This window comes from Bos javanicus, chromosome 1, assembly GCF_032452875.1.
Source record: "Bos javanicus breed banteng chromosome 1, ARS-OSU_banteng_1.0, whole genome shotgun sequence".
Taxonomy (NCBI): Eukaryota; Metazoa; Chordata; class Mammalia; order Artiodactyla; family Bovidae; genus Bos; species Bos javanicus.
The window spans coordinates 69,863,642-69,890,672 of record NC_083868.1 but is presented as its reverse complement, the minus strand read 5'-3'; the positions used below and the strand labels follow the sequence as shown (position 1 = coordinate 69,890,672).

The following is a 27,031-nucleotide window of genomic DNA, read 5'->3' as shown; positions in this document are numbered from 1 at the left end:
CAAATAGCATTTATTGTAGTAAGATCTATAAATGTGTGTGTTTAACTGGAAAACCAAGTCACGTTATCAGACTCATGGAGGAGAAGACACAGGCCTAAGTTGTTAAAGCTTTGCTGCTTCTGAGCAATAAAGTCTTAATTTTTTTTCAAGTATCCTTTAATTCTTCTGGTTCATATGTAGCTACTGCTGTTTCTTATATTCCCTGTCACTTTTTTTTTTTTTTTTAATATTCTTCTCTTTGGGGTGACAGGAATTTTTTCTTATATGGATTGGTGGTAGTAGATTACTCTTTCTAACTATAGGAGCATGGGAGGCCAAATTGTTTTCATGTACTTCAAAAATAACATCTCACAGCAGATTGGATGCAGGAGATATGAGAGTCCAGCTGTATTCTATCAAGCCAGAGATTAAAATGTTTTCATTAAGTATTTTTGCTTGGGAAAGTAGTTATTTTTCATGCAAACATGATACTTATTTTAACAGATAATAGGTTTGTTATTATTATGTTTAAGTGATTAATAAGTATTTTCAAATATCTCCCTTTAAGTTTCTAATATGATAAATATTGAAAGAGCTCACATAAACAAAAACTCTTGGGGATCCTTAGTAATTTTTAAGAATGTAAAAGGATCTGGAGATCAAAAAGTTTGAGAACGGCTGCTCTAGAGATTAAATATACATTTAAAAATGTTCACAGTTTGTTTAGAGTTAATATTATACCACTTCAATGTAAAATGTAGGAACTTGGCAATCACATAGGCCTGTTTCCCAGCTCCGCCCTTCAGCCTTTTATGCTATAAGTGCCATATGTGTTACATCCATTACATGATGAAACCTCCAAGATGATCTTATTCCCAGTGATTGCTGTGGCCTGTGTCTGCCCCTAGCATTTGCTGGCTCTGAGCCTGGAACTTCTCAGGGGCCTTGGAAGACAGCTCTTCTCTTGGCTGCCCCAGGCTGCTCCATCATGTGCCTTCTTTTGCCCATCCAAGTGCATATGCAGAAGTCTCTCCAAATATCTGATCTACTAGTTCAGTTCAGTCGCTCAGTCCTGTCCGACTCTTTGCGACCCCATGAATCCCAGCACGCCAGGCCTCCCTGTCCATCACCAACTCCCGGAGTTCACTCAAACTCATGTCCATCGAGTTGGTGATGCCATCCAGCCACTCATCCTCTGTCGTCCCTTCTCCTCCTGCCCCCAATCCCTCCCAGCATCAGAGTCTTTTCCAATGAGTCAGCTCTTTGCATGAGGTGGCCAAAGGATCTACTAGTAGCACTTGTTTTTTTCCCCTTTCTAGTTATAACTATGGTTTCATACATTAAAAAAAGCCCACATCTTTTCTGTTATTGTCATGGTAATTTGGAAGGTGGGAAAGTGCATATTCTGCTATCTTAAAAGAGATGTCTAATGTCACTTTCTAAAGCACAGTTTATTCATTCATTCATTACGCTAACACGTTTAGTAAGCACCTGTTCCCTGTTGAGCACTGGGGGTACAAGAGTGAACAAGCTATTTTTTTCAATATATATGGGCTTCTTTTAAAAAATAAAAATTGTATATTATTTTTAAACTTTTGAAATTTTGAAATTTTCCCAACTTATAGGAAGTTGCAGTAATACAAGGAACTGCCATATACTGTTGACTCAGGTTTACCAGTTGTTAACATTTTGTCGTTTTGCTTTATTATTTGTGTGCTCTCTCTGGCTCTTGCTCTCTCTCTCTAAATTTCTATTCCATATGTATGTTTTGATACATATTATGTTCTATTATAGGCTTCCTAGGTGGCTCAGTGGCAAGGAATTCACCTGCCAATGCCAGAGCCATAGGAGATGCAAGTTCGATCCATGGGTCAGGAAGATCCTCTGGAGGAGGAAAATGGCAACCCACTCCAATATTTTGCTGGGATAATCCCATGGACAGAGGAGCCTGGCAGAGTGCAGTCCATGGTGTTGCAAAGAGTCAGACACGGCTGAGCACATATTCTATTGTATGTATTTTTTCCTGAACCACTTGGAAGTAATTTGTAAACATATTCCCTTATCCATAAATACTTCAGTGTCTGTTTCCTAAGAATAGGACTTTTCTTTTACCTAACCACAGTATATTTATCAAGATCAAGACATTTAGAGAATTTTCTGGTGGTTCAGTGGTTGACACTCCACGCTTTCACTGCTGAGGGCCTGCATTCAAATCCCTGGCCAGGGAACTAGGATCCCACAAGCCGCTTGGTGTGGCCAAATAAAATAGCCATAGTGCATGCCTGGATGGCCAGACTATGGAATTTTTTTTTTAAAGATGAAGACATCTAACATTGATCAATCCTATTATCTAATCCACAGGTTCACAGTCCACTTTTGGCATTTATCCCACTGATATCCTGTCGCTTTTTCCCCCAGACCAGGAGTCAGTCCAGCACCACACAGGGCATTCAGGCATCCTGCCTCACTCAGGCTCATTTAATCTGGAACAGTTCCTTAGCCTTTCTTTGTCTTTCATGACCTTGACTTTTTTTTTTTTTTTTGTAAAACACAGGCTAGTTGTTTTGTAGAATGTTCCTCAGTTTGGGACATGATCTCTTATGATTAGATTTGGGGTTTGTATTTTTGGGCAGGAACCCATAGAATGATATTGCATTCTTTTCCAGACATCATATCAGGAGAGAGGTACAGAGTTTCTGCTTGTTCCATTATTGGTAATGTTAACTTTGGTTAGCATTTCAGGTGGTGCCCACTAGGTTAATCCAGTCTGAAGTTACCAATTTTCCCTTTGTAGTTAATACATAATTTGTTAGGGATACTTTGAGACTATGGAAATATCCAGTTCCTCATATATCTCCTACTCACTAGCTTTAGCATCAGTTGTTGATTCTTGGCAGAATCAGTTATTACTGTGATGGCTGCAGAATGATGATTTTCTAACACCATCATTTCTTTTACATATATTAGTTGGTCTTCTACTAAAAAGGATTTTCCCTCTTTCTGCTTGTTTTAATTTATTCATTTACTTATATCTGTATGGACTCAGATTCTTATTTTTCCCATGAGTATTCTGTTGCTATAATTATCAATTTTGATGCTCAAATGATCCCAGATTTGGCCAGGGGATGCCCCTGCAGGCTGTTTCCTCTTTCCTTTCAACACGTCCTCATCATTTTTAGGGGCACTTCCTTACTTTCTGACAGAAAATATTCTAGGCTCATTTTGTATTTTCTCTGCCTTGGCCCTGAATCAGCTATTCCTCCAAAGAGCTCTGGCTCAGTAAGATGAGAAATGGTATTTAAAGACCAAGATCTGGGTGTTAGATATGTTCGTTGCTACTGGGGTGTCTTACCTTGTAGATCCTTTAAGTAGACAGAGAGAAGGAATATATATTTATATCTTCCTCTGCATATTAAAAACTACGAATTCAAACTGATGCCTCTCATTCTAATTTATCACCCCAGGGTTCTCCTTCCTTAGTTTTAACTGCCTTCTCCAACAGTGAGAAACTTGACTGTCAGTCAATATATTTATTTCTTTGCTCAATCCTATAATTGATGGAAAGTAGATTAACTCCTACCCCTGCAAAAAACAAACTTTCTTTCTAGAATGTGTGTTGCACCTGTGCTCAGTTGCCAAGTCATGTCCGACTCTGTAACACTGTGGACTATAGCCTGCCAAGCTCCTCTGTCCATAGGATCTCCCAGGCAAGAATACTGGAGTAGGGTCCAATTTCCTTCTCCAGGGGATCTTCCCAATCCAGAGATCAAACCCGTGACTCCTGCATTGGCTTTACCTCTGAGCCACCAGGGAAGCCTAGAATTTGTATTAGTTTGTAGTTATTTGTCTTTAGACTGAAAGCATATAGTCAAAATAATATGTTCGGAAGTTACTCTGCTTTGCTTTTTTTCCACCTTCGGTGTGATTATGTTTTTCCTTAGAAATAGTTAGGTTAATTTGTTTCTCTCTGCATTCTTAGAGTTTTTCTCTCTCATCCTCTTGATTTGATTTTGTTTGAGTATGTAAAACATTATGTGATTCCAAAAGTCAAAAGTACTCAGCACATAGGAATTCTTAAATGAGTATAGTATTGTCTGATTCACTGAGTCATCTAGAAGAATAAATCTTTTGCAGTTGGTATTTAGCAAGTTTGCCTGTTACTGGTGAAGGGCATTAGGGCCTGTGTTTGTCCTCCTGATATTAAGCCGAGATAGATTGTCTAGTGACAGCCCGAGTCTTGCAGGAAGCTTCTGTCCTCTTGTCAAGGAGACTGGGAAGGGAAGGGGAAGCTCTTGTTTAGGTGACCATGGCATTGCTGCTGTGGGAATTTAGATTTATGGGATGGTATTAGGTGTCCAGAGCATAGTGTCTTTGGGTTGTGCATTCTGAGTGCAGACGTGGCTGCTCTGTAGGGAAGGAGCTGCTGCTGTGTGACTGTAAGGCAGAACCTCATCAGGAATTCCCACCAGCATCAACATTTTCACAGCATCTGAGGGTCTTGCCGCTCCTGTGCCTATATGGTTCTATGACCAGGTTGTGCCTTGAGAGATTCCTAGCCTTGGACCAGGATCAGCACACACAGGATGGAAAAACCACAGATCAAGCATCTGGAGCTACTGTTATGGAGACGCTGGCTTTTGAACTCACTCCATGCAGATTTCCATACAGCCACAAAGATCTCACATTGCTAGGAATGACTAAATCAATATTGACCAAGGGTGCTGCCCAGATTCAGATCCAAGGAAATCAGACTTTGACCACTCCCGATGGGTCCTTGCCACTTCCCCTCTGGAGTAGTTTCCACAACCAGCATCAATCTGATAGCAAAGTGCTGATCAGATGCCCATTCTCAAACTCCTAGTGCAACAGAGAAGGTGCCAGCTGCCCCAACCCTGGGACCGAGCAGGGCTGAGCTGTAGAGTGAGGATTCACCTGAAACATGAGGCCAGGTAGGCTGGGTTAATAGAAGAGGTACAGTCAATTAGACATCTTTCCTTTTCCTCTCAACTGCCCTGAAGAAATCCTCACCCACGTTTAAAACTGCCTGATGTGCTTCATGCTTACGAAAAAACCTTTCACAATTATCATCTCACCTAAACTGTGCAACCCCCCTCGAGGCAGGTATGCAGCTACCTGCATCGGCCACAGGTGGCCATGGCCGTGAAGCTGCTGCCCCCCTACCCAGCTCTGCCTGTGGTGCTTATTCAGAGTCAGAGGAGAGGAATGTGGCTGGTGCCCACTGGGTCACAGGCCAGCAGCAGCTTGGGATCTTCTCTGATGTGTGATTGATAAGTAAATAACTAGCGTTCAGAGAGCAAGTTGCTGGTGTATGTGTGTGCTCCGGGGAGAACCAGCCTTTGGGAGGGAGGGCCAGGTCATGTCCTGCTCTGACCCGCTCCTGACCCAAGTGGGCAGAAGCCAGATTCTTTTTCTCCAGCTGCTGGCGGAAAGCAGAGGTGTCATCTCACATTTCAGGCCTGCTTGATGGCCTGCTGGAGGGAGGTGGCTGTCTGAGAGGAAGGCTTGCGGGCGGGAGCTCACATGGCCGCCTGTGGCAGAGCTTGTCTGTCTCAGCTCCGCTTGTTGCATGCTGGAAGCCACGTGTGTCCCACTCCAGACACATTTCAGGGTGCGATTTCCCTGCCTTCCCAGACGTTCTGCCGAAGAGTGAAGATTCTCTACTCACAAGAGAAAGACTTCTACTTCAGAACTAAAACACCCACCCCACAGCTGTGGTGTCTCCAGTGTGGTTTTAGCCCTCGACTCAGAGGGACCAGGCCCTGGCTTCTTGTTCTGGGAGGTCAGGAAGGGAAGCCCTAGCAACAAGCATCATTCAGGTGTGATTACCTGGGACCAGACTCCAACTTGCTGTACCCCAGAACCTGCCAAGTGTCCACCTGAGGGGCCTCAAGGAAGAGAGGAACCTGCCCCTTGAACATGTCTGTGGGCCCTTTCTGAGGGATGCTTTGCCCCTCTTGCTTTGCTTTCTCTTCTTCTTTAGTTCCCCCTCTGTCTCCCAGAAGCCTCACTGCTGGGCACACACATTGTCTTACTGCCATCTGCCTTCCCCCACAGCCTGTTATGTCTGTGCCATAGAGCACGGAATGATACTCCTGTTATTTTGGAATAGATGACTGGGACCCAAATCTGAAGACAGTGAGGTTCTGAGAGAGTTATCAACAGTTGGTGCTGATCACAAGATTGCCCGTACCTGGCCCAACTGTCGCCCCATCACCCAGTGATTCCACTGCCCTCCCCCGGGCACCAGAGATGACTGGCAGAGGCACAAAGGAGGTGTCTGTGGGCCACAGCCTCTGCGGGAGAGGGTACTGTAGATGAGCTGGGGTTCCTTAACCTCCCATAAAGGAGGGAGTTGGGTTTGAGACCCCCAAGAGTGGGGAAAAGCTGAGACTCTGTCCTCTGGTTGGAGGTCTGCACATGCTGAGGGCGTGGCTCTGTCTGCAACCTGTCTGAGCAAGACCTAGGGGGACTTAGAGAGCTGGCAGGATAGACAGAGGGCAGGGTTGGGATACTGTTATTCATGATAAATATGGGCTTCCATGGTCGCTCAGATGATAAAGAGTTTGCCTGCAATGCAGGAGACCTGGGTTCTATCCCTGGGTTGGCAAGATCCCTGGGAAAGGAAATGGCAACCCACTCCAGTATTCTTGCCTGGAGATTTCCAAGGACAGAGGAGCCTGGTGGGCTACGAGCCATAGGGTCACAAAGAGCTGGACACAACTGAGCGACTAACACTTTCACTTTTTCACCTTCATGCTAATATGTACTTTACACAGAGCTCCTAAAACCCTTGGAATTCCCTAAGTGATAAAAGTGATAAGATGTCTTGATATTTATAACAAACACATTTTAAGCACATCTGGGTTTATATTAATGAGGTGACTTTTAGAATCACCTAAGGGTGGGGGCTGTTTTTAGGGGAACCAACCATGTGATTAGAGGGTTGCAACTTTAAGGGGAGGGGAAAGAGTTGGAGGTTAAATCGGTCACCAGTGACCAGTGATTTAATCAATCATGCCTATGTGATGAAGCCGCCGCCTCCTGCTGCTGCTGCTGCTGCTAAGTCGCTTCAGTCGTGTCCGACTCTGTGACCCTATAGACGGTAGCCCACCAGGCTTCCCTGTCCCTGGGATTCTCCAGGCAAGAACACTGGAGTGGGTTGCCATTTCCTTCTCCAATGCAGGAAAGTGAGAAGTGAAAGTGAAGTCACTCAGTCGTGTCCAACTCTTAGCGACCCCATGGACTGCAGCCCACCAGGCTCCTCCATCCATGGGATTTTCCAGGCAAGAGTACTGGAGTGGGGTGGATGAAGCCTCCTAAGAAAACCCAAAAAGAGGGTTTAGAGAGCCTCTGGCTTGGTGAGCACATGGAGATGAAGGGACGGTGCTGCCCTGGGAGAAGGTGTGGGTGTCCCAGGCTCTTTCCCCAGCCTGGCCCTGGGCATCTCCTCCATCCCGTGGTTTCTGAGTTCTAGCCTTTCATAATAAGCTGGTGATCTCTGAGTTCTGTGAGCTACTCTAACAAATGAATTGAACCCAAGAAGGGGGTGGTGGGAACCTCCGATCAACAGCCCCTGGAAGCTGTTTACCTTCCCAGGTAAACACAGATTACAGCAGACTCAGTCTGCTGGACTGAGCCCTTGATTGTGGGATGACACTATCTCTGGGTAGATGGTGTCAGAACTGAGTTGAATTACAGGACACCTAGCTGGTATCAGAGGCTTGCTTGATGAGGGGCAAACACATACACATTGGAACTGGTGTAAGAATTGTACCAGCCCTGGGGCCACACTGTTATTATGCACGGGAGCTGGTTTGAGCTCTCCCTCTCTGGCTAGTACTCTCCTACAAGGTCAACACTGGGGCCACCAAACTCATTTCAAACCACGCATGCCTTTACGTACAGCTTTATTCTGAGGGTGAAGATCTCCTAAAGTTTCTGCCTCATTCATGTGTGCGGCACCTTTAAGGCTGGTTTAGTCCAGTGAGGTCCGGGGAGTGAAAGGCTTTTCATATCCTATTAGGTAACTAAACAAATAAACAAAACAGCCCTTCAAAGTGGAAATATGAAGACTGTGATGAACGATGAATAAAGTTTCTAGAATCACAACAGGAATTTTAAGGATAAAGCAGGTGTTGTTGTTGAGTCACTAAGTCGTGTCTGGCTCTTTTGTGACCCCATGGACTGTAGCCCACCAGGCTCTTCTGTCCATGGGATTTTTCAGGCGAGAATACTGGAGTGGGTTGCCATTTCCTTCTCCAGGAGATCTTCCCAACCCAGGGCTTTCCTGCATTGGCAGACAGATTCTTTACCACTGAGCCAGCAGTACTTAAGCAAAGTCCAGGTGTTAGAAATTGCATCATAAAGCGTGAAATTTAGGAGAGAAAAGAGCAAGGGAGCTGTGGTGCGGGTTTTGCAGTGTGGGTTGGGGAACTGCAATCCAGCTGTGGACCTAGGGCAGTTGTGTCTCTTCTCCCGGGCTCTCTTTCCTCAGCGGGCTGTAGACAGGGGCCCTCTCCCTGCCTGCCTTCAGGGATGATGTGAGCACCAGTGGAGGGAATTGATATGGAAGCTGAAACCACTCTCTAAGTTATTACACCTTGTTGCTATTGTTATGACTGTTTCTAATAAATAATAGACCTGCAACAAGCCATGGTAGGAAGTGAACATAAGCAGAGACAGGAAGTTGGGCCAGGTCCTGGGTTTTGAGATTAAGATCCTGGAAAGCAGTCTTATTATACTTACCCCAAGGTCCCTCAGTACCATTTGTTTGAAGACAAGCATAGGTTGGCATGGTCTTCACTCTGAACCATGATCACTGTTCTCATGTTTATTGACTTTCAGGAGATTGCTCATTAGTAGTTTGCTAAAGACATGAACAGAAATACACAGAGATGAAAGGCATTCCAGCTGGTGTCAGGGACTGTCAGAGACTCCAAGGAGTCCCCTGGCCCATCTGTCCCGTGTGGCTTCATTGATGTCCCTGATGATTATTCGAGGCCCTTTCTTCCTCTGTCGGTGCACAATACAAGGCAGGAAGCTGGAATCCTCTCCTTCTGTTTTAACTGAGTATAGCTGGATGCTGGGCTTGGTCCTAGATCATAGGCACACCCACTGTGCTCAAATGTTCAGGGGCCCTGCCCCTGACTCTGGACCTCTGATTTCCCTGTCGCTTGACTTTCCTGCTTTCTCTCTGAAGTTACAGCTCACATACATGCACCAGTCAGGCTTACTGCTCACAGTGGGTCTTGACTGGGTGCCTCTTTCCCCGGTCCCCAGGTGAGAATCACTCATCACTGTTGTGGCAATTGGAGGCCATTGGAGGACTCTAGTGATGTTTGAATTTAATTACCAAACCTATGCAGAAGCAGTTCCTAGTATGAGTGGCTACTGATTTTAAGATCATTTCCATAAGTTTTAGTCTTTCTAGTAAAGGGTTTCTGTTTGAGTGTTCCGTAAGTGCCTTTGTTATTTTTGAATTGGAAAAGTGAGCAAAGTGTCTATTTCACCACTTGTTAGCCTTCATTCCAGACAACTGCCAAACGATGCCGTGGCCTTCTGTGGTCTGGGGTGAAAGGGCACTTAGGAATCACTGTCTCAGCTCATGTTCAGTGAGGAACACAGACACTGCCCTAGGTTTTTTAAACAGAGGGAATTTAACATACAGAGTTCATTACAGAAGGGTTAGAAGGGCGGGAGCAACAAAAAGCTAAGTAAAGTAAGGTTCCCCAAAGACTAGTAACTGCTGGGAGCTGCTGTTCCCCACCAGGAACAGAGGACTGAGAGGGAGGGTGGCATCACCCAGAGCTCGTGACCACTGTGTGAACTGGAGCCCAGCATCCCAGGCTCACCCACATCCCAGTGGCTGGAACTCAGTCATGTGGCCACACCGCCCATAAAGAGGCTAGGAAACAGTCCCCAGAGTGGGCAGAAGGAGAGGGAACAAAGTTTGCTGAACAGCATGTCTGTGCTGCATGCGGGCATAGGAATCGCAGTGTGCATAGGCCTGTGTGGCGTGGCGAAATGCAGAGCTTTAAAGCTGACTTCCCCCAGCATCCCTCTCTACCCCCACTGCTGTTGAGTTGACTGCTGTGTGCCCTGTTTTCAGGAGGCCCTGGCCCAGCCCCAACCCTGGTGGAAGATCCAGCTGTTCGTATGGGAGCCGGTGCTGTTCGGGACCTGGGACGGTGTGTTCACCTCCTGCATGATCAACATTTTTGGGGTTGTCCTTTTCTTAAGGACCGGCTGGCTGGTGGTGAGTGATGAGCTGGTGGCGCTGGAGCCTCTTCTAGGCCTGGGACATGGAAAGCTCTGTCACCCTTGGGTATTCCACAGAGTGCTCGACAGATTCCTAAAGCACAGATGCTCCAGAGACAGGAAACAAGATCAAGCACATGGAGTAGCTAGCATTGCTTTTTAAGTGCAAATCCTGAGAACCTGGGCCTCAGACAGAGGTTCATGTCAAAGCCTCACCACGGATTTAACTACAAAAATGAGAGCACAGAAGTCAGGGTGCATCTCGGGTGGGACTAGAGGTGGGTCAGGGAGAGCAGACTGATGGCAAGTTTGCCTCCAGTTCGTGACCCTCTCCAGCTGTCCTAGTGATCTGTGACTTGGCTGATGCCCCGCCTGGAGAGGCAGAGGGAATTGTAAAGACCTACAGTCCTCTGTGCATTCTCTTTGCTTTCGCTTCACTTCTGACACTACTGGTCACCAGATATGGGGTTTTTTTCCCCTCACCAAGCAATTCTGTAACACCAGCTGAGTGTCCTACAATTTCACTCAATTCTAACACTGTCTACCTGGAGAGAGCATCAAATCGCACAGGTTAAGGGCTCAGTCCCATGAAGCTGCCCCCACCCACTTCAGCTGCCAATCACAGGTTTGGTTGCCCCTGTGCTTCGGGGTTTCCCTGACACCTCCCCCAGATTCAGTTCACTTGTTAGAGCAGCTCACAGAACTCAGGGAAGCACTTAGGTTTACTAGCTTATTAAAGGATATGATAAAAGATATAGATTGATAGACAGATGAAGAGATCCACAGGGCAAGGTGTGCAAGGGTCCTAGGAGCAGGAGCTTCTGTCACCGTGGAATTGAAGTGTATTACCGCCCTGGTATGTGGATGTGTTCACCTACCTGGAAACGTTCTGAACTCCAAACCTTGGGGATTTGTATAACTTCACCATACATGGTCCATTATTGATTCCATTTCCAGCCTCTTTCCCCTCTCTAGAGAAGTGTATGTGCATGTTGAGTGTGGTGGTGATGGAAACTCCAAGCTTCTAATCATGGCCTGGTCTTTCTGGTGACTAATCCCCACCCAGGAACGCACTCACAGCTGCCTGGTTAGAACAAGAGATGCTCCTAGGGCTTTTATCCCTTAGGAGTTTACGAGGGTTTTAGTAGCCCTGGGTCAGGGATGGAAAGGGAAAAACCAGTAGTCGCTCAGACGCATTTGACTCTTGGCGACCCCACGGACTGTAGCTGCCAGGCTCCTCTGTCCATGGGATTCTCCAGGCAAGAATGCTGGAGTGGAGTGCCATGTCCTTCTCCAGGGGATCTTCCTGACCCAGGGATTGAACCCAGGTCTCCTGCACTGCAGACAGATTCTTTACCATCTGAGCCACCAGGCTCAGGGATGGGGTCAAACACTAATATTAGAATGACAGATGTTCCTAGTGCCCTTGTCACTGGAGAAATGACAAAGTTTCAGGGACTTTGTTCCAGAAACCAGGTGCAGAAACCAATATGCAGTTGACCCCTGAACCATACGAGTTTGAACCACACACTCCATTTATACTTGGATTTTTCTCAATAAATACTACAGTACTACATGGTCCACTGTTGGTTGAATCTGTGGATGTGAAATTGGTTAGGGAGGGCTGACTATGGAACCTGAGCATTCACAGATTTTGGTATCTGAGAGCAGTCCCATAATTAATCCCTTGGGGATACTGAGGGATGGCTGTATATATTTTCTGTCATCTCACAGAGGTAGAGAGAGAGGTGTGTATATGTGTTTATTGTCAGAATTTGGCTCATGTGATTATGGGGGCTGGCAAGTCCAAAATCTGTAGGCTAAGTGAGATGCAGGTAAGAATTGAGTTGCAGGTTTTTGAGTTGAAAACTTAGAAACTTATATGTTGCAGTCTGGAGACCAAATTCCTTCTTTTTTGGGAAACCTCAGTCTTTGCTCTTAAGGCCTTCTGATTGTGTGAGAACTACCCATATTATGTAATTTCTTTTACTTAAAGTCAACTGATTGTACATGTTAAACACATCTTAAAAATACATTTATAGCAACTTCTAGACTAGCGTTTGACTAAAAAACTGGTCATTATAATCTAGCCAAGCTGGCACATAAAATTAACTGTCACATCTGTAAATTCTAGGGGATGAGAGCTTCACTATAGTGGGGTATATGTGATTCTTAGCCCTCTTAGGAGGCTGGGTGAGGCCAGCCCTTCCTCAGCTCTTGCTCTCCTCCATACCCAGGCCCGTAGCTTCAGGTTCTACCTTTAACCAGAGCCTGAAAGTGGGTCTGAAAGTTTTCTTTATTAATGTGTGGAAAGCTTAGAGCAGATTTAGCAACCTCTCTAATATGGATGGTGTGAATCCCTGCCTCTCATACTCCTCCATAACTTACAGGGGAGCCCTTACAAAACACAAAGCCTCCAGCTCAGATGCCTTGTGCCGGCAGGCATTGTCTGGCTTCTGGGATTGAGCTCTGGCTTTTCCCCTTCCTGGGTACCACCCCTCTCCCCAGCACCTCCAGCCTGTGTCCCAGGGAGGCCCAGCCATCTGCCTGCTGTGGCGGAAGAAGGCCTGGCAGTGACAGCCTGGGCCCCTGGGCTCTGCCTTCTGCAGGGGATGATTATAGAATAGTGGAAGGAGGAAAGGATAGGCTGTCTCTATCTCGATTCTTAAATCGTAGGACCTCCTCTTAACTTTTCTGCTGGGTGATTATTTTTTGAGAAGTGGCTATCTAGAAGTGTTGGCCCCATCCCCCAAGTGAAGTAAACTTGTATAAGTTATCATCTATTGCTGCATAAAAAATTACTCCAGTACTTAGCAGCTTGAAGTCACAAATTTGTATTTAACTGGTGTTACTGTGGTTCAGGGATCCATGAGCAACTTAGCTGGCTGCCTCTGGCTCAGGCTTTCTTATGGGATTGCAGCCGAGCCATCAGTCAGGGCTACAGTTTCAGCTGAAGGCTCCACTGGCAGAGGGTCTGTTGCTAAGATCACAATGAGGTTGTCATCAGGCCTTGTTATGTTGGCCTCTTCACAGTGTTGTCTCAGTACCTGCAGCTGGCTTCCCCCAGGGCCAACAACCTAGAGAGTGTGAGGAAGCAGGTGCCCAAGATGAAAGGTGTGGTCTTCTCATACCCTCATTTCAGAAGTGACATCTCATCACTTCTGTGGGGCTCTGCTCACTAAAAGTGAGTCACACCATCCAGCCTCCACTCAGGGAAAAAGGGTACACGAGGGCGTGAATGCCTGCAGGTGGGGACCACCAGGACCATCTTTGAGGCTGCCACCACACAGATACATCCTTTTGCCCTAAAGCGATCTCTCCTTTTCAATTCTGACATTAGTTTTGCCTGAAAAATCATATTTGAACATGGAAATAAAGGTACATGTGAAATGCCAAAAATAAAGTAGAGCTTTTAGGGGATAACATAAAGTAGAGGTCATACCCAAGTGATTTTTAAATAGAAAATATTCTAAAGAATAATTTGGCAACATGTTGGTAATTTGAAAAATGTTATAGTGGCAGTTTTGGTATGAAAACTGAAAGATTGATACAGACTTTTAAAAAAGTATCCCATGTAGACAAGAACACAAAAACAAAGGAAGATAATAGTATAAGTTCATTAAAAATATAAAATCAACAAAATAAGTAACTTCCTGAATAAAACATAACAGAATGAAACCTAATCCCTTAGGTACCCTGTAGTTTACTGTGACAAACTTTAAGTCCATTTTTTCCCCTTCTCTATTAATAGAATCAGTTTTGCTTGGTATGGCATTACTCTCAGCTGAAAATCCACCCCCACACTGCTTTTGTTGTGGTTCAGTCGCTCAGTTGTATCCAACCCTTTGCGACCCCGTGGATTGCAGCACACCAGGCTTCCTTGTCATTCGCCATCTCCCAGTGTTTGCTCAAACTCTTGTCCACTGAGTCGGTGATATTATCCAACCATCTTGGCCTCTGTCATCCCCTTCTCCTCCTGCCTTCAATCTTTCCCAGCATCAGGGTCTTTTCTAATGAGTTGGCTCTTTGCATCAGGTGGCCAAAGTATTGGAGTTTCACCATCAGTCCTTCCAAGGAATATTCAGGGTTGATTTCCTTTAAGATTGACTGGTTTGATCTCCTTGCAGTCCAAGGGACTCTCAAGAGTCTTCTCCAACAATGCTTCTTTCCTCATTTATAAAAGGTATTTCATATAAATTAACCAATTTTTCAAAGCATCGAACTTCTAAACATGCAAGTAACTTTCAGAAGAGTGAGAAGAGAGTAGATATAGTAGACGTGCACTGGGCACACAGATGAAAGAGAAATGGAGAAGGCAAAGAAACCACCCCCTCCCCAAACCTAATCCTGCTCTCCCGGAGTACACAGCCCAGAGGTAAGATGGGCTTGGAAACAGACTCAGTAAGACAAGTGCTGGGATGGGCACTAAGCCCTGAGTACTGCTGGAGTCCAGAGGAAGCGGTTTGGGGACAGCTTCTTGGAGAAGGAAATGGACCCTGTCTTGAAGGATGCACTGGAGTCAACTTGTGAGGGAAGAGGAGTGGGCAGGAAGGCATTCCAGGCGGGAGCCTCATGGGTGGGAGGGTGGAGGTGAGGGAGCAGTGAGATCACCACTGGGGCACCCAGTGTGTCTGTGGGGGAGTTGTCAGCTGAGGGATGGGAGGGTGGGGAAGGGGAGAGGACAGGCCAGGAGGGGCCTCGTGGGGGTAGGAAGTGGCTTTGACTTGACTTGTCAGGGCTTGGAAGTCTCTTAGTGTTTGCTGTGAGAACACCCGGCTCATCGGAATCTCTCCCAGGCCTCACCCCTGTGGTGCTGCCTCTGCCTTTTCCCAGTGGGCTCACCTGTGAGGACATGCGGGTGGTGGTCAGTGCTCCCGCTGTGCCCTGACTCTGAACTGACTGCTTGCTTTCCCCCCTGCAGGGAAACACAGGCGTGCTTATGGGCGTGTTTCTGGTGTCCTTTGTCGCCCTGGTGGCCCTGGTCACCGTGCTATCCGGCATCGGGGTTGGGGAGCACTGCGGCGTGGGCAGCGGCGGCGTGTACTCCATGATCGCTGCCGTCCTTGGTGGGCAGACGGGAGGCACCATCGGGCTGCTGTACGTGTTTGGACAGGTGAGGCTGCCGACCTGTAGAATGGCTTCTCTCGACTTGCCGTCTGCCGCCACCTTCTCATCCACGTTCCACTTGCCCCCTTCCCCCGACCGCTGACCTGAGAGGCAAGTGGGTGGTTGAGGGAGCTCAGGGCGGAGCTGGGCTCTGGTCCAGGGCCCTGATCCTTGGTCTCCAAGCCTCCTCCTCCACTACCTCTGCCTCTGGAGTCCTGCTGCTGCCAGGGAGCAGGGAGGTGTGGGCTAGGACCATCCTTACAGCCTGTTCTGGGGAGGGGTTGCACAGCAGTGGCTGGAGCCTGAATGGCAGCTGGGTGGCCTAGTCCCTGGGGCACTTTTACACTGAAAAGGGGACATTCCGCCTGTGCCAGGGACTTCCCTAGAAGCAGACAGTTCTCAAATGAACCGGAGCTCTAGGCTCATTGATGGCTTGACGGCCTCAAGAGGGAGGCTGAAAGCCCCTGTGTGGACGCCCTGTCCGAGAAGGAGAATACTAATGAGGGGGCCCCTCACCGGGGTGGACAGAGGCCCTCAGAAAACCACTGAGGAGAGAGAAGTACTGAAGCGTGTTTAGCTAAAACACAGAGATGGTGCCCTAGTGCTGAGGAAACAAGTGCAGACATTAAGAAGCAGGTCTTTGTGAGGACTTCTTGGACTGAAAAAGGCTTTAATGATGGTGCAAAGGGTGGTGGGTGGCTGAAAAAATAGTTTAAAGAAAAGAATCTGTCTAAGTAAGAGTACAAGAGTCTCCTCAAAGAAAGCATCGGTCCATTCCTTTTGTTTGTAAGCAGCAGGGGCAGGATATTGTAGCAAAAATACATCTGATTCTCCAACAGCACGAAGCTGTGTGTGTGTGTGTGTGTGTGTGTGTGTGTGTGTGTGTGTGTAGGACAGATGCGTGGAAGGCAGACACATGGTCAGTGCACTCTTAAAAACCCCTTGCCTTTATGGAGAAATATCTTTAAGCAGGGTAGTTTGGGAGGTGAGCAATAAACAGTCAGTTTACTTTATTATCCCGGGGATTTATATACTGATTTTTTTTTTTTTTTTTTTTTACTTTGTTTTATAGTCAGGCAGGCTGCAAGAGGAACAAACAGAAGTCCCCTGCTTCCTGGGGTAGACAGAAAGCTCAGCTCTTGAAGCAGACACCACAGACAGGGGACCGGTGCTACTGGACAGGAAGCCCTCCCTGCTCATGCCCCCCACCCTGCCCCCACCCCCAAAGAGAGGAAGTCTCCTGAATGTGCACTGACTTGGGAGGAAAAGTGATCACAAAGATGTTTTCCGAGGGCAGGCAGCCCCTCTTGAAAAGCCATCGCACTGACAGCCTTGCTTGCTTGCTTTCTGTTGGTTTGGGACCCAGCCAGAAACATCCGTGCCCCTCTGGTCCGCATCCTCACCACGCCCCTGCTGCTTCTCTGCCTGACCTGGGCTGGCTCTCTGATCAGGATGCGGCTGTTTTCGTATGCTGCTAGATACAGTGCGCTAGCATTTTGCTGAGGATTTTTGCCTCTGTATTATGAAGGCTATTGATCTGTAGTTTTCTTGTGATACTGTTGTCTAGTTTGGGTGTCCTGATCATACTAGCCTCACAGAATGAGTTGGAAAGTGTTCCCACCTCTTCTATTTCTGGGATGAGTTTATGAAGGATTGGTGTTAATTCTTCTTTAAACATTTGGGAGACTGGTGGTGAAACCTTCTAGTCCTGGGCTTTTCTTTGTAGGAAGTTTTTGATTGCTAATTCAGTCTCTTTACTTACATAGGCATATTCTGACCTTCTGTTTCTTCTTGAGTTTTGGTAGTTTATATCTTTCTAGGAATTTGTCCTTTTTATCTAGGTTATCTAATGTTTTGGCATATAATCGCTCACAGGTTCCCTTATAATCTTTTGTTTTTGTAAGATTGACAGCAGTGGTCTCCCTCTCATTCCTGATTTTAATCATTTGAGTCTTCCTCTTTTGTTTGGTCAGTCTAGTTGAAGGTTTGTCTGCAAAGAAGCAATTTTTGGTTTTGTTGCTTCTTTTCTATTCTTTTTCTGACCTCTGTTTCATTTATTTCTGCTCCAATTTCTATTAGTTCTTTCCTTTTGTTTGCTCTGGGTTTAGTTCACTCTTCTTTTTCTAGTTTCTTAAGGTGGAAGGTTAGGTCATTGATTTGAGATCTTTTTCTCCCAGAGAGTGATTAGGGTTTCTGAGGGTCCTCACTCCTGGTTCTTCATTTCAGTTGCTAAGTCGTGTCTAACTCTTTGCGACCCCATGGACTGCAGCACACCAGGCCTCCCTGTCCATCACCAACTCCCAGAGTTTACTCAAACTCATGTCCATTGATTCGATGATGCCATCAAACCATCTCATCCTCTGTCGGCCCCTTCTCCTCCTGTATTCAGTCTTTCCCAGCATCAGGGTGACTGACTTTTCCAGTGAGTCGGTTCTTCACATCAGGTGCCCAAAGTATTAGAGCTTTAGCTTCAACATCAGTCCTTCCAATGAATATTCAGGATTGATTTCCTTTAGGATTGACTGGTTTGATGTTCTTTCAGTCCAAGGTACTCTCAAGGGTCTTCTCCAACACCACAATTCAAAAGCATCAATTCTTTGGTGCTCAGTTTTCTTTATGGTCCAACTCTCACATCCATACATGACTACTGGAAAAACCATAGCTTTGGTTCTTATTAACCCCTAATCCTCTCATCCCAGGGCATGCATGCCCTTATGTATTTTTAGTAATTGCCAGAGGAGATGGCAATTACTTCTGCTTTATTTACTATGCCAAAACCTTTGACTGTGTGGATCACAACAAACTGGAAAATTCTTCAAGAGATAGGAATACCAGACCACCTTACCTGCCTCCTGAGAAATCTGTATGCAGGTCAAGAAGCAACAGTTAGAGCTGGGCATGGAACAACATACTGGTTCCAAATAGAGAAAGGAGTACGTCAAGGTTGTATATTGTCACCCTGCTTATTTAACTTATATGCAGAGTACATCATGGGAAATGCCAGGCTGGATGAAGCACAAGCTGGAATCAAGATTGCCAGGAGAAATATCAATAACTTCAGATATGCAGATGATTCCACCCTTATGGCAGAAAGCGAAGAAGAACTAAAGAGCCTCTTGATGAAAGTAAAAGAGCAGAGCAAAAAAGTTGGCTTAAAACTCAAACTAAGATCATGGCATCCAGTCCCATCACTTCATGGCAAATAGATGGGGAAACAATGGAAATAGTGAGAGACTTTATTTTCTTGGGCTCCAAAATCACTGCAGATGGTGACTGCAGCCATGAAATTAAAAGACACTTGCTCCTTGGAAGAAAAGCTATGACCAACCTAGACAGCATATTAAAAAGCAGAGACATTACTTTGTCAACTAAGGTCCATCTAGTCAAAGCTATGGTTTTTCCAGTAGTCATGTATGGATGTGAGATTTGGATTATAAGGAAAGCTGAGCGCTGAAGAACTGATGGTTTTGAATTGTGTTGGAGAAGAGTCTTGAGGGTCCCTTGGACTGCAAGGAGATCAAACCAATCAATCCTAAAGGAAATCAATCCTGAATATTCATTGGAAAGACTGATGTTGAAGTTGAAACTCCAATACTTTGGCCACCTGATGCAAAGAACTGACTCATTGGGAAAGACCCTGATGCTGGGAAAGATTGAGGACAGGAGGAGAAGGGGACAACAGAGGATGAGATGGTTCGATGGCATCACAGACTTGATAGACGTGAGTTTGAGCAAGCTCTGGGAGTTGATGATGAACAGGGAGGCCTGGCATACAGCAGTGGGATCTCAAAGAGTTGGACATGACTGAGTGATTGAACTGAACTGAGGAGATGGCCTGTTGTGCCCTGGAGCAGGATCATCAAACTTCTTCTAAAACGGGCCAGATAGTAAATATTTTAGTTTTTTGTGAGAGTGTCCTAGGTTCCTTTCACAGTGACTCAGCTCTGCTATATAAGTGTGAAAGAAGCCATAGACAGTTTGAAGTGGGCATGGCTGTGTGCCAGTTAAGCTTTATTCCCCAAACAGGCAGCAGCAGGATTTGGCCAGAGTGCCAGAATTTGCTGGCCCTTGCCCCAGAGCATCAACATTAAGATACAGACACTTAAAATGATGATTTTTTTTTAAGCTTACGAAACTTTTCATTGCTTTGCATCCTTCCAGACCCTTCCCCGTTCATCTCTCTGAGACACTGGTGCCAGGCCTGTTGTGTGTGGAGGAAGTGATGAACTGGGGTCCCTCCTTGCTCTGTGTCCTACTCACCCGAGTGCTTCCTCAGGACCGCTTGCCCTGGACACAGAATATCCCCCTTCAGCTTGCACTGTCCTGTCTAAAAACATTTATTCATGGCTTACCTGCTGCTCACTAGACTCTGTAAAAACAATGGAGGACAGGAAGCTTTCCCGGACCCAGTACAGGCCTGGGGTTTGTGATGTGGGGGCCAACACATCTGTAGGACATATAGCCTACCAACTCAGACCTTAAACTAAGGCTTTCATGTGAGAAGAGGAGAGTTGTGGAAGGACAGCTCTGTCTTCTACGTAGATTTTCTTTCTGGAAAGGAAAATGCCTATGATTGTGAAAATGCAATTTTTAAAAAAAAAAAACAAATGCTTTCAAAGGGAAGTGTTACACCCTGAAAATATAGTGGGTGACACCCTCTGGTTCCTGTGTCAGAGGGTTAGGAGGTCTCCGTAGAGGACCTAAGAGAAAAAGGAATGCTTGTGATTCTAAACTTTAAGAGGAGAGAAAAAAATTTTTTTAATATAGTAAATTCTGGGGAGATTTACACATTAAATAAATCGAAAAGGATATTTTCTAGTGAAGAGGAGCTTCACGGTTGGAGGGTAGACCGTGTCTGAGGTGGCTGGATTGCTCTGGGCAAGGGCTGGCAGCCGCCGTTGTCCATACCTCTCCCTAGGGGAGCCCAGGCCAGGCCTGAGCTCGCTGGCAGGGGTCAGGCCATGGGGGAGCCTTGTGTCCTAGAGACACTGTGCCCAGATGCAGTTTTTGCATAAACAGAATAAAACTCTAAATGTGTTTGTTCTTATTTTCCTTGATAAAATTTCTTTAAAAGTGCAAAATGATGTGCATTGTAACAGTTAGCATATCAGAGATAATGGAGATGAAAAGGTCATTTCCTTCCCCTCCTGTGGTAACCAGTGTGAACACCAAGTGTCCTGTTCAGCACCTTCCCTGTGTCCACTGACATGAATTTATGGATGTTTGAAGCACTTGCTTGTTTTTACAAAGATGGGGACACATTTCATAACCTATTCTATGACTTGTATTTATCGCTGAACAAGAAGTCATTGACATTCTGCTAGGTCAATGCCTTGAAGTCATGCTTTTAAGCTAGTTGCTTAGTATTGTATGATATGGGTGTACTGTAATTCATGGTACATTCATTCTCTATTCATTGTTTACTCTCTTATGTAAGAGTAGTTTTATTCCTTTTGTCACTTCTAAAAGTCTATATTTTTGTACTTTCTCTTCTTAATCAGGCTGTCAGGTGTTTATGTATTGATCTCAAGAAAGAAAAAATCAGCTTTGTTCTTTGTATACCTTTTGTTTTTTCCTTTCATTTTATTAACTTCACATATCCTTTTATTAAATATTTCTTCTATCTTTGTATTTATATTGATTTTTAAAATCACTTCTTAATACTTTGTTAATGTATTTTTAAACTATTAAAGAAAATAGGAGTTATAGTTTTCCCCCTTCTGAATGCAGCATTAATGTGCTTCTCAAGTTTTAGAATAAATCTGTTTTATTGCTTTCTAGATAATTTGAAATTTAAAAAATTTCTCCTTATTTTGCCAACATGGCTTAAATTTATTTCTGTTCTATTTTCCTCCTTGTTGATTTGGAAGTTCTACTATGCTTTTCATTCTTTGGGTAGTTACTATCTGCTTTTAGAAGCTGTAATTATACTTTTTCTATACTTCCCAAACAAAAACATTACTTATCAGCTCCTCCACATACCAAATATGAAATCTCTGATTCTTTTACCTACATTCCATAGTTACTTTTACCTCTTACCCTCAAATCCTTAGGTTTTTGAGAAGATGATTTTTGAGCTGTCAAAACTTTCCCCTAAAAGTAAATCTCTTCAGTTTCAAGAATATTTATTTATAACTTGTGTTGCAAATTTCCAGTGACAGTACCATCATCTATTTAACACTCAGTTCAGTTCAGTCGCTCAGTCATATCCGACTCTGCGATCCCATGAATCACAGCACGCCAGGCCTCCCTGTCCATCACCAACTCCCTGCATTCGCTCAAACTCATGTCCATCGAGTCAGTGATGCCATCCAGCCATCTCATCCTCAGTCGTCCCCTTCTCCTTCTGCCCCCAATCCCTCCCAGCATCAGGGTCTTTTCCAACGAGTCAACTCTTCGCATGAGATGGCCGAAGTATTGGAGTTTCAGCTTTAGCATCAGTCCCTCCAGTGAACACCCAGGACTGATCTCCTTTAGGATGGACTGTTTGGATCTCCTTGCAGTCCAAGGGACTCTTAAGAATCTTCAACATCATAGTTCAAAAGCATCAATTCTTTGGCCCTCAGCTTTCTTCACAGTCCAACTCTCACATCCGTACATGACCACTGGAAAAACCATAGCCTTGACTAGATGGACCTTTGTTGGCAAAGTAATGTCTCTGCTTTTCAATATGCTATCTAGGTTGGTCATAACTTTCCTTCCAAGGAGTAAGCGTCTTTTAATTTCATGGCTGCAATCACCATATGCAGTGACTCTGGAGCACCCCAAAATAAAGTTTGATAGTGTTTCCACTGTTTCCCCATCTATTTGCCATGAAGTGATGGGACCAGATGCCATGATCTTCATTTTCTGAATGCTGAGCTTTAAGCCAACTTTTTCACTCTCCTCTTTCACTTTCATCAAGAGGCTTTTTAGTTCCTCTTCACTTTCTGCCATAAGGGTGGTGTCATTTGCATACCTGAGGTTATTGATATTTCTCCTGGCAATCTTGATTCCAGCTTGTGCTTCTTCCAGCCCAGCGTTTCTCATGATGTATTCTGCATATAAGTTAAATAAGCAGGGTGACAATATACAGCCTTGACGTATTCCCTTTCCTATTTGGAACCAGTCTGTTGTTCCATGTTCTAACTGTTGCTTTCTGACCTGCATATAGGTTTCTCAAGAGGCAGGTCAGGTGGTCTGGTATTCCCATCTCTTTCAGAATTTTCCACAGTTTATTGTGATCCACACAGTCAAAGGCTTTGGCATAGTCAATAAAGCAGAAATAGATGTTTTTCTGGGACTCTCTTTTTCGATGATCCAGCAGATGTTGGCAATTTGATCTCTGGTTCCTCTGCCTTTTCTAAAACCAGCTTGAACATCTGGAAGTTCATGGTTCATGTATTGCTGAAGCCTGGCTTGGAGAATTTTGAGCATTACTTTACTAGCGTGTGAGATGAGTGCAATTGTGCGGTAGTTTGAGCATTCTTTGGCATTGCCTTTCTTTGGGATTGGAATGAAAACTGACCTTTTCCAGTCCTGTGGCCACTGCTGAGTTTTCCAAATTTGCTGGCATATTGAGTGCAGCACTTTCACAGCATCATCTTTCAGGATTTGAAAGACCTCAACTGAAATTCCATCACCTCCACTAGCTTTATTTGTAGTGATGCTTTCTAAGGCCCACTTGACTTCACATTCCAGGATGTCTGGCTCTAGGTGAGTGATCACATCATCATGATTATCTGGGTCGCAAAGATCTTTTTCGTACAGTTCTTCTGTGTATTCTTACCATCTGTTCTTAATATCTTCTGCTTCTTTTAGGTCCATACCATTTCTGTCCTTTACTGAGCCCATTTTTGCATGAAATGTTCCATATGACATTAGAAGAATGTGCTGCTCATTTTTTTCTCATTTCTAAATTTTAGGTAATTTAAAAAATAATAGTAACACATTCAAAGAAATAGAGAAAACACTGCGGTTTGCTTCAGTGGCCTCTAAGGCTCTGAGATAGGACCCCACTCTACCCTGTGTTTGTGTTCTCTATTTAATTCTTTGCAGGGGAGTCTCAAGGTCTCTTTGGCCCAAAGCCCCATCTTCTTCCTCCCATAGTCTTTCCATGTTAGTTACCACTGATAGTCATTCTCCCCTGTGGATGGTGGGAGAGATGTTGGCAGGAAGGAAGGGGCCCCAGGAAGGGCTCCTGGGGAAGAAGGGCTCGTTTAACCCCCTTGATGCTTTCTGGGTGTTGAATTCCGAAGGTGAGCAGGGTCCTCAGTGCTGGGCAGCCCTGAGGCTTTTTTTTTTTTTCTTGGTGACTCTTCCTACCTGGAGATGCCTGTCAGTGTGTTGCAGGTGCCATGTACATCACCGGCTTCGCTGAATCCGTCTCAGATCTTCTGAGTCTCAGGAATATCTGGGCCGTGCGAGGAATTTCAGTCGCCGTGCTTCTGGCCTTGCTGGGGATTAACCTAGCAGGTGTCAAATGGATAATCCGCCTCCAGCTGCTGCTGCTGCTCCTGCTTGCCGTGTCCACCCTGGACTTTGTGGTGGGCTCTTTCACGCACCTGGACCCAGGTAAGCCTTTGGGTGTTCAGTCGCAGGCCTTAGGGGGGTCTGCTCTGCTTCCTAGATGTTGGTAGGTCTGAGTATGCACAGTGACCCTGATACCCTTTGCCTGCAGTGAGCGTGTCCTGTGCCTGGAGCAGGTGAGAGTATGTCCTGGTGCAGCTTCTCTTCACATAGACATCTTCCCTTGTACATTGTTTTTTTTTTTAATTTGCTTTCTGTTAGAAAAAAAATTTCGATAAGGGAAAGAATAAAGTAGAACTGGATTAGACAAAGATAAATTCTTGATAGGAATTGTAGATAAACAGATTTGGGTGTAGGGAAGGTAATAGATTTTAATTTTATCTGTCCTATTTTTTTTTTTTTAAAAGGACTTGATGCGAACATAACAAATGTTAACAATTGTCATTTCTGGGAAATGCAGACAGATGTATGTTTGATTATCTATAGTTTTCAATATTGATTTTTTAAAAACAAAAATATGAATCCTTAGCTTAAGGAAAGAAAGCAAACAGCTGGATATTCTTTTGCACCATTTGGAAATGGTGTCATATGTTGGTAACCAATCAATCACTGTTTAATCCTGGGTTTTCTGCAGCCTTGATGATGCCTGGCAACTCTAATCCTAGCTCCTATGTTTGAGTTAGAGTCTGTTACCCAAAATGTCCATAACTGTATCAGTAGCTTTGTGATTTGGGATGGTTTGGCGTCAAAAGTCTTTGTTTCTCTCCAGAATACAGAACCATTCCTGGGATGCTGTAGGAAAAAGATAACTGCCTGATATTTCACACTTTGGGGACTTTGTATTTTACGGTGATAGTGACTGGACATCTGTGTTGAAATATGGACAGAGAGAGGGTGATGGAACCCCTAGCTATGTTAACAAAGAAAAAGGAAAGAAATCAGGAGCACAGACCAGCCATCTCTAATGGTGGCGGCGGCGATGGCACTATATCGTATGAGCACTTCTGTGCCAGGCATTTTGGCTAGCACCTCCCAGGGCTTATCTCATTATCATAAACTCATGGAGGAGAAACCATTACACTCCTTTTACAGATGAGGAAAGTGGGGATTATATAGTTTATAGTAACACTTGGCAGAGCTGAGTATGAAATGGATCTGTTTGATGGTAAAGCTGTGCTCTTCCCCGAGATGGGAACAGGACCACAGTCTGTCTGTGGTATTGGCTCTGCTTTTTCCCTTCAAGGCTGCCCTGGGGTGTATTCTAAACAGTCTTGTCTCTCATAAAAGTGTTGGTTGTGGGCAGGTGAGAAATCGGTTAGAACACCCTGATCTAGCCTTTTGCTTTTTCATATGTTAAGATTCATTTGTGGGAAAATAGTCACTCGCCTGAGCTCCTGGAATGCCCCCTACCCTCTGACCTCCTGGTCCATCCCCCAGAACCTCCAGACTGCCCCATGATCCAGCATCTAAAATGTTAACCCCTGTACAGTGTGGGACACGCAGGGCCCACTCCAGTGCTGAGGGCCAATGCAGTGTCCAGACTGATCACCTCTAGCTTTGCAGCTTCCTGCACATTTGCAGCATCTCCTTTGGAGAGAAGAAGTGATTTTTTTTTTTTCCTGGCTTTGCACCATGCTGCTGAGACAGCCCACATCCTGAGAGAGACCTGCTGGCTGTTTGGCCATCAAACTGTCAGTGAAGAGAGAGAATGTATTCCAGCCGATTTGCCTGGGTCCTTTCCCCGCATTGACATGGTTGCTGAAAGAGCATAAGTAGTTAAATTGCAAAGTGATGTTACTGGCTTCTTTGCAACTTCAGTAGGCTGAAGTATTTGCCTTCCTGATTAGAAGTTTTCTTGGCTACCCTTCTGACTTACTCCCGATATTTCTCTTTCCTTCTGGTCAGTACATTACCAGGGTGTAGTGTGAAATGAAATTTATTTTCAATCATTCCCATAGCAACTGGCCCCTCTAGAATCTGTTTTTGGTATCACTAGTGTTTTATATGGGCTACTTTGTTTGCAGTTAAAAATCTAAACTGAAACTAGACCATAAACCTTCAGAATGGATTTCGCAGAATGATTTCAACTCTTTTAAAAAAATAAAAAATGATGTACGCATAGACATTAAAAAAAACAACAACAACAAAACCCAAAACTGGAAAAGCGACTGGAGGGAACTAAGCCCAGGTGTTAACAGCGGTCGTCTTTCTGCTGAGGTTGTAGGTGGCTGCATTATCTTATTTCAACTTTCCCTTCAATTAGTTAGTGCTACTTAAAAAAAAAATAGACTTTAGTTTTTAGAGCAGTTTTAGGTTTATAGAAAATTAGCACATGGTTCAGAAGTCCCTGGATTACCAAGTGGCTCAGGGGTAAAGAATCTACCTGCCAATGCAAGAGCCGCAGTAGACATGGGTTTGATCCGTGGGTTGGGAAGATCCCCTGGAGGAGGAAATGGCAACCCACTCTAGTATTCTTGTCTGGAAAATTCCATGGACAGAGAAGCTGAGCAGGCTTCTGTCCATGGGATTACAGGGTCGGACACAACTGAGCATGCGTACTACGCAATGCAGCAGAAGTCCCCATATCCTTTCTGTCTCCTTTCCCTACCCGTTTCCCCTATGACACCCTGCACCCGTATGTTTGTCATCACTGGTGAACCAATAGTGAGATGAGGGTTCATCCTTTGTGTTTATAGTTCTATAGGTTTTGACAAATATATATTGATATGTATCCCTCATTATGAGGAGGGCACGGCAACTCACTCCAGTATTCTTACCTGGAGAATCTCATGGACAGAGTAGCCTGGAGGTCTATAGTCCACTGGGTCACAAAGAGCTGGACATGACTGAAGTGACTTTGCACACATGCATGCATGCATGCATCATTACAGTATCATACATAATAGTTTTAATGCCTGAAATTTTCCCTCTATTTCATTTCCTTCCTATCTCTACTCCTGAATTCCTGGCAACCTGATGAACTCACTGATCTTTTCAGTACCTCTGTATTTTGCCTCTCCCAGAGTACCATACAGTTGAAATCATACAGGATGCAGCTTTTTCAGCCTGCCGTTTTACACTAAGCATTCAAAGTTTCTCTGTGTATTTTTGTGCCTTGATAGCTCATATCTTTCTATTACTGAATAATATTCCATTGAAT

At 45.0% G+C, this 27,031-nt stretch overlaps 1 protein-coding gene across 3 annotated transcripts in view; it reads left to right on the top strand.

Annotated features, from left to right (window-relative positions):
• The window catches only part of SLC12A8 (solute carrier family 12 member 8), a 153,260-nt gene that overhangs the window by 20,753 nt on the left and 105,476 nt on the right, over positions 1-27,031 (top strand). For all 3 annotated transcript variants that reach the window (XM_061410924.1, XM_061410942.1, XM_061410933.1), the window contains 3 exons: positions 10,109-10,255; positions 15,179-15,370; positions 23,685-23,916. In XM_061410924.1, the coding sequence (XP_061266908.1) occupies positions 10,109-10,255; positions 15,179-15,370; positions 23,685-23,916 (571 nt within the window). The remainder of the gene's footprint in view (positions 1-10,108; positions 10,256-15,178; positions 15,371-23,684; positions 23,917-27,031) is intronic.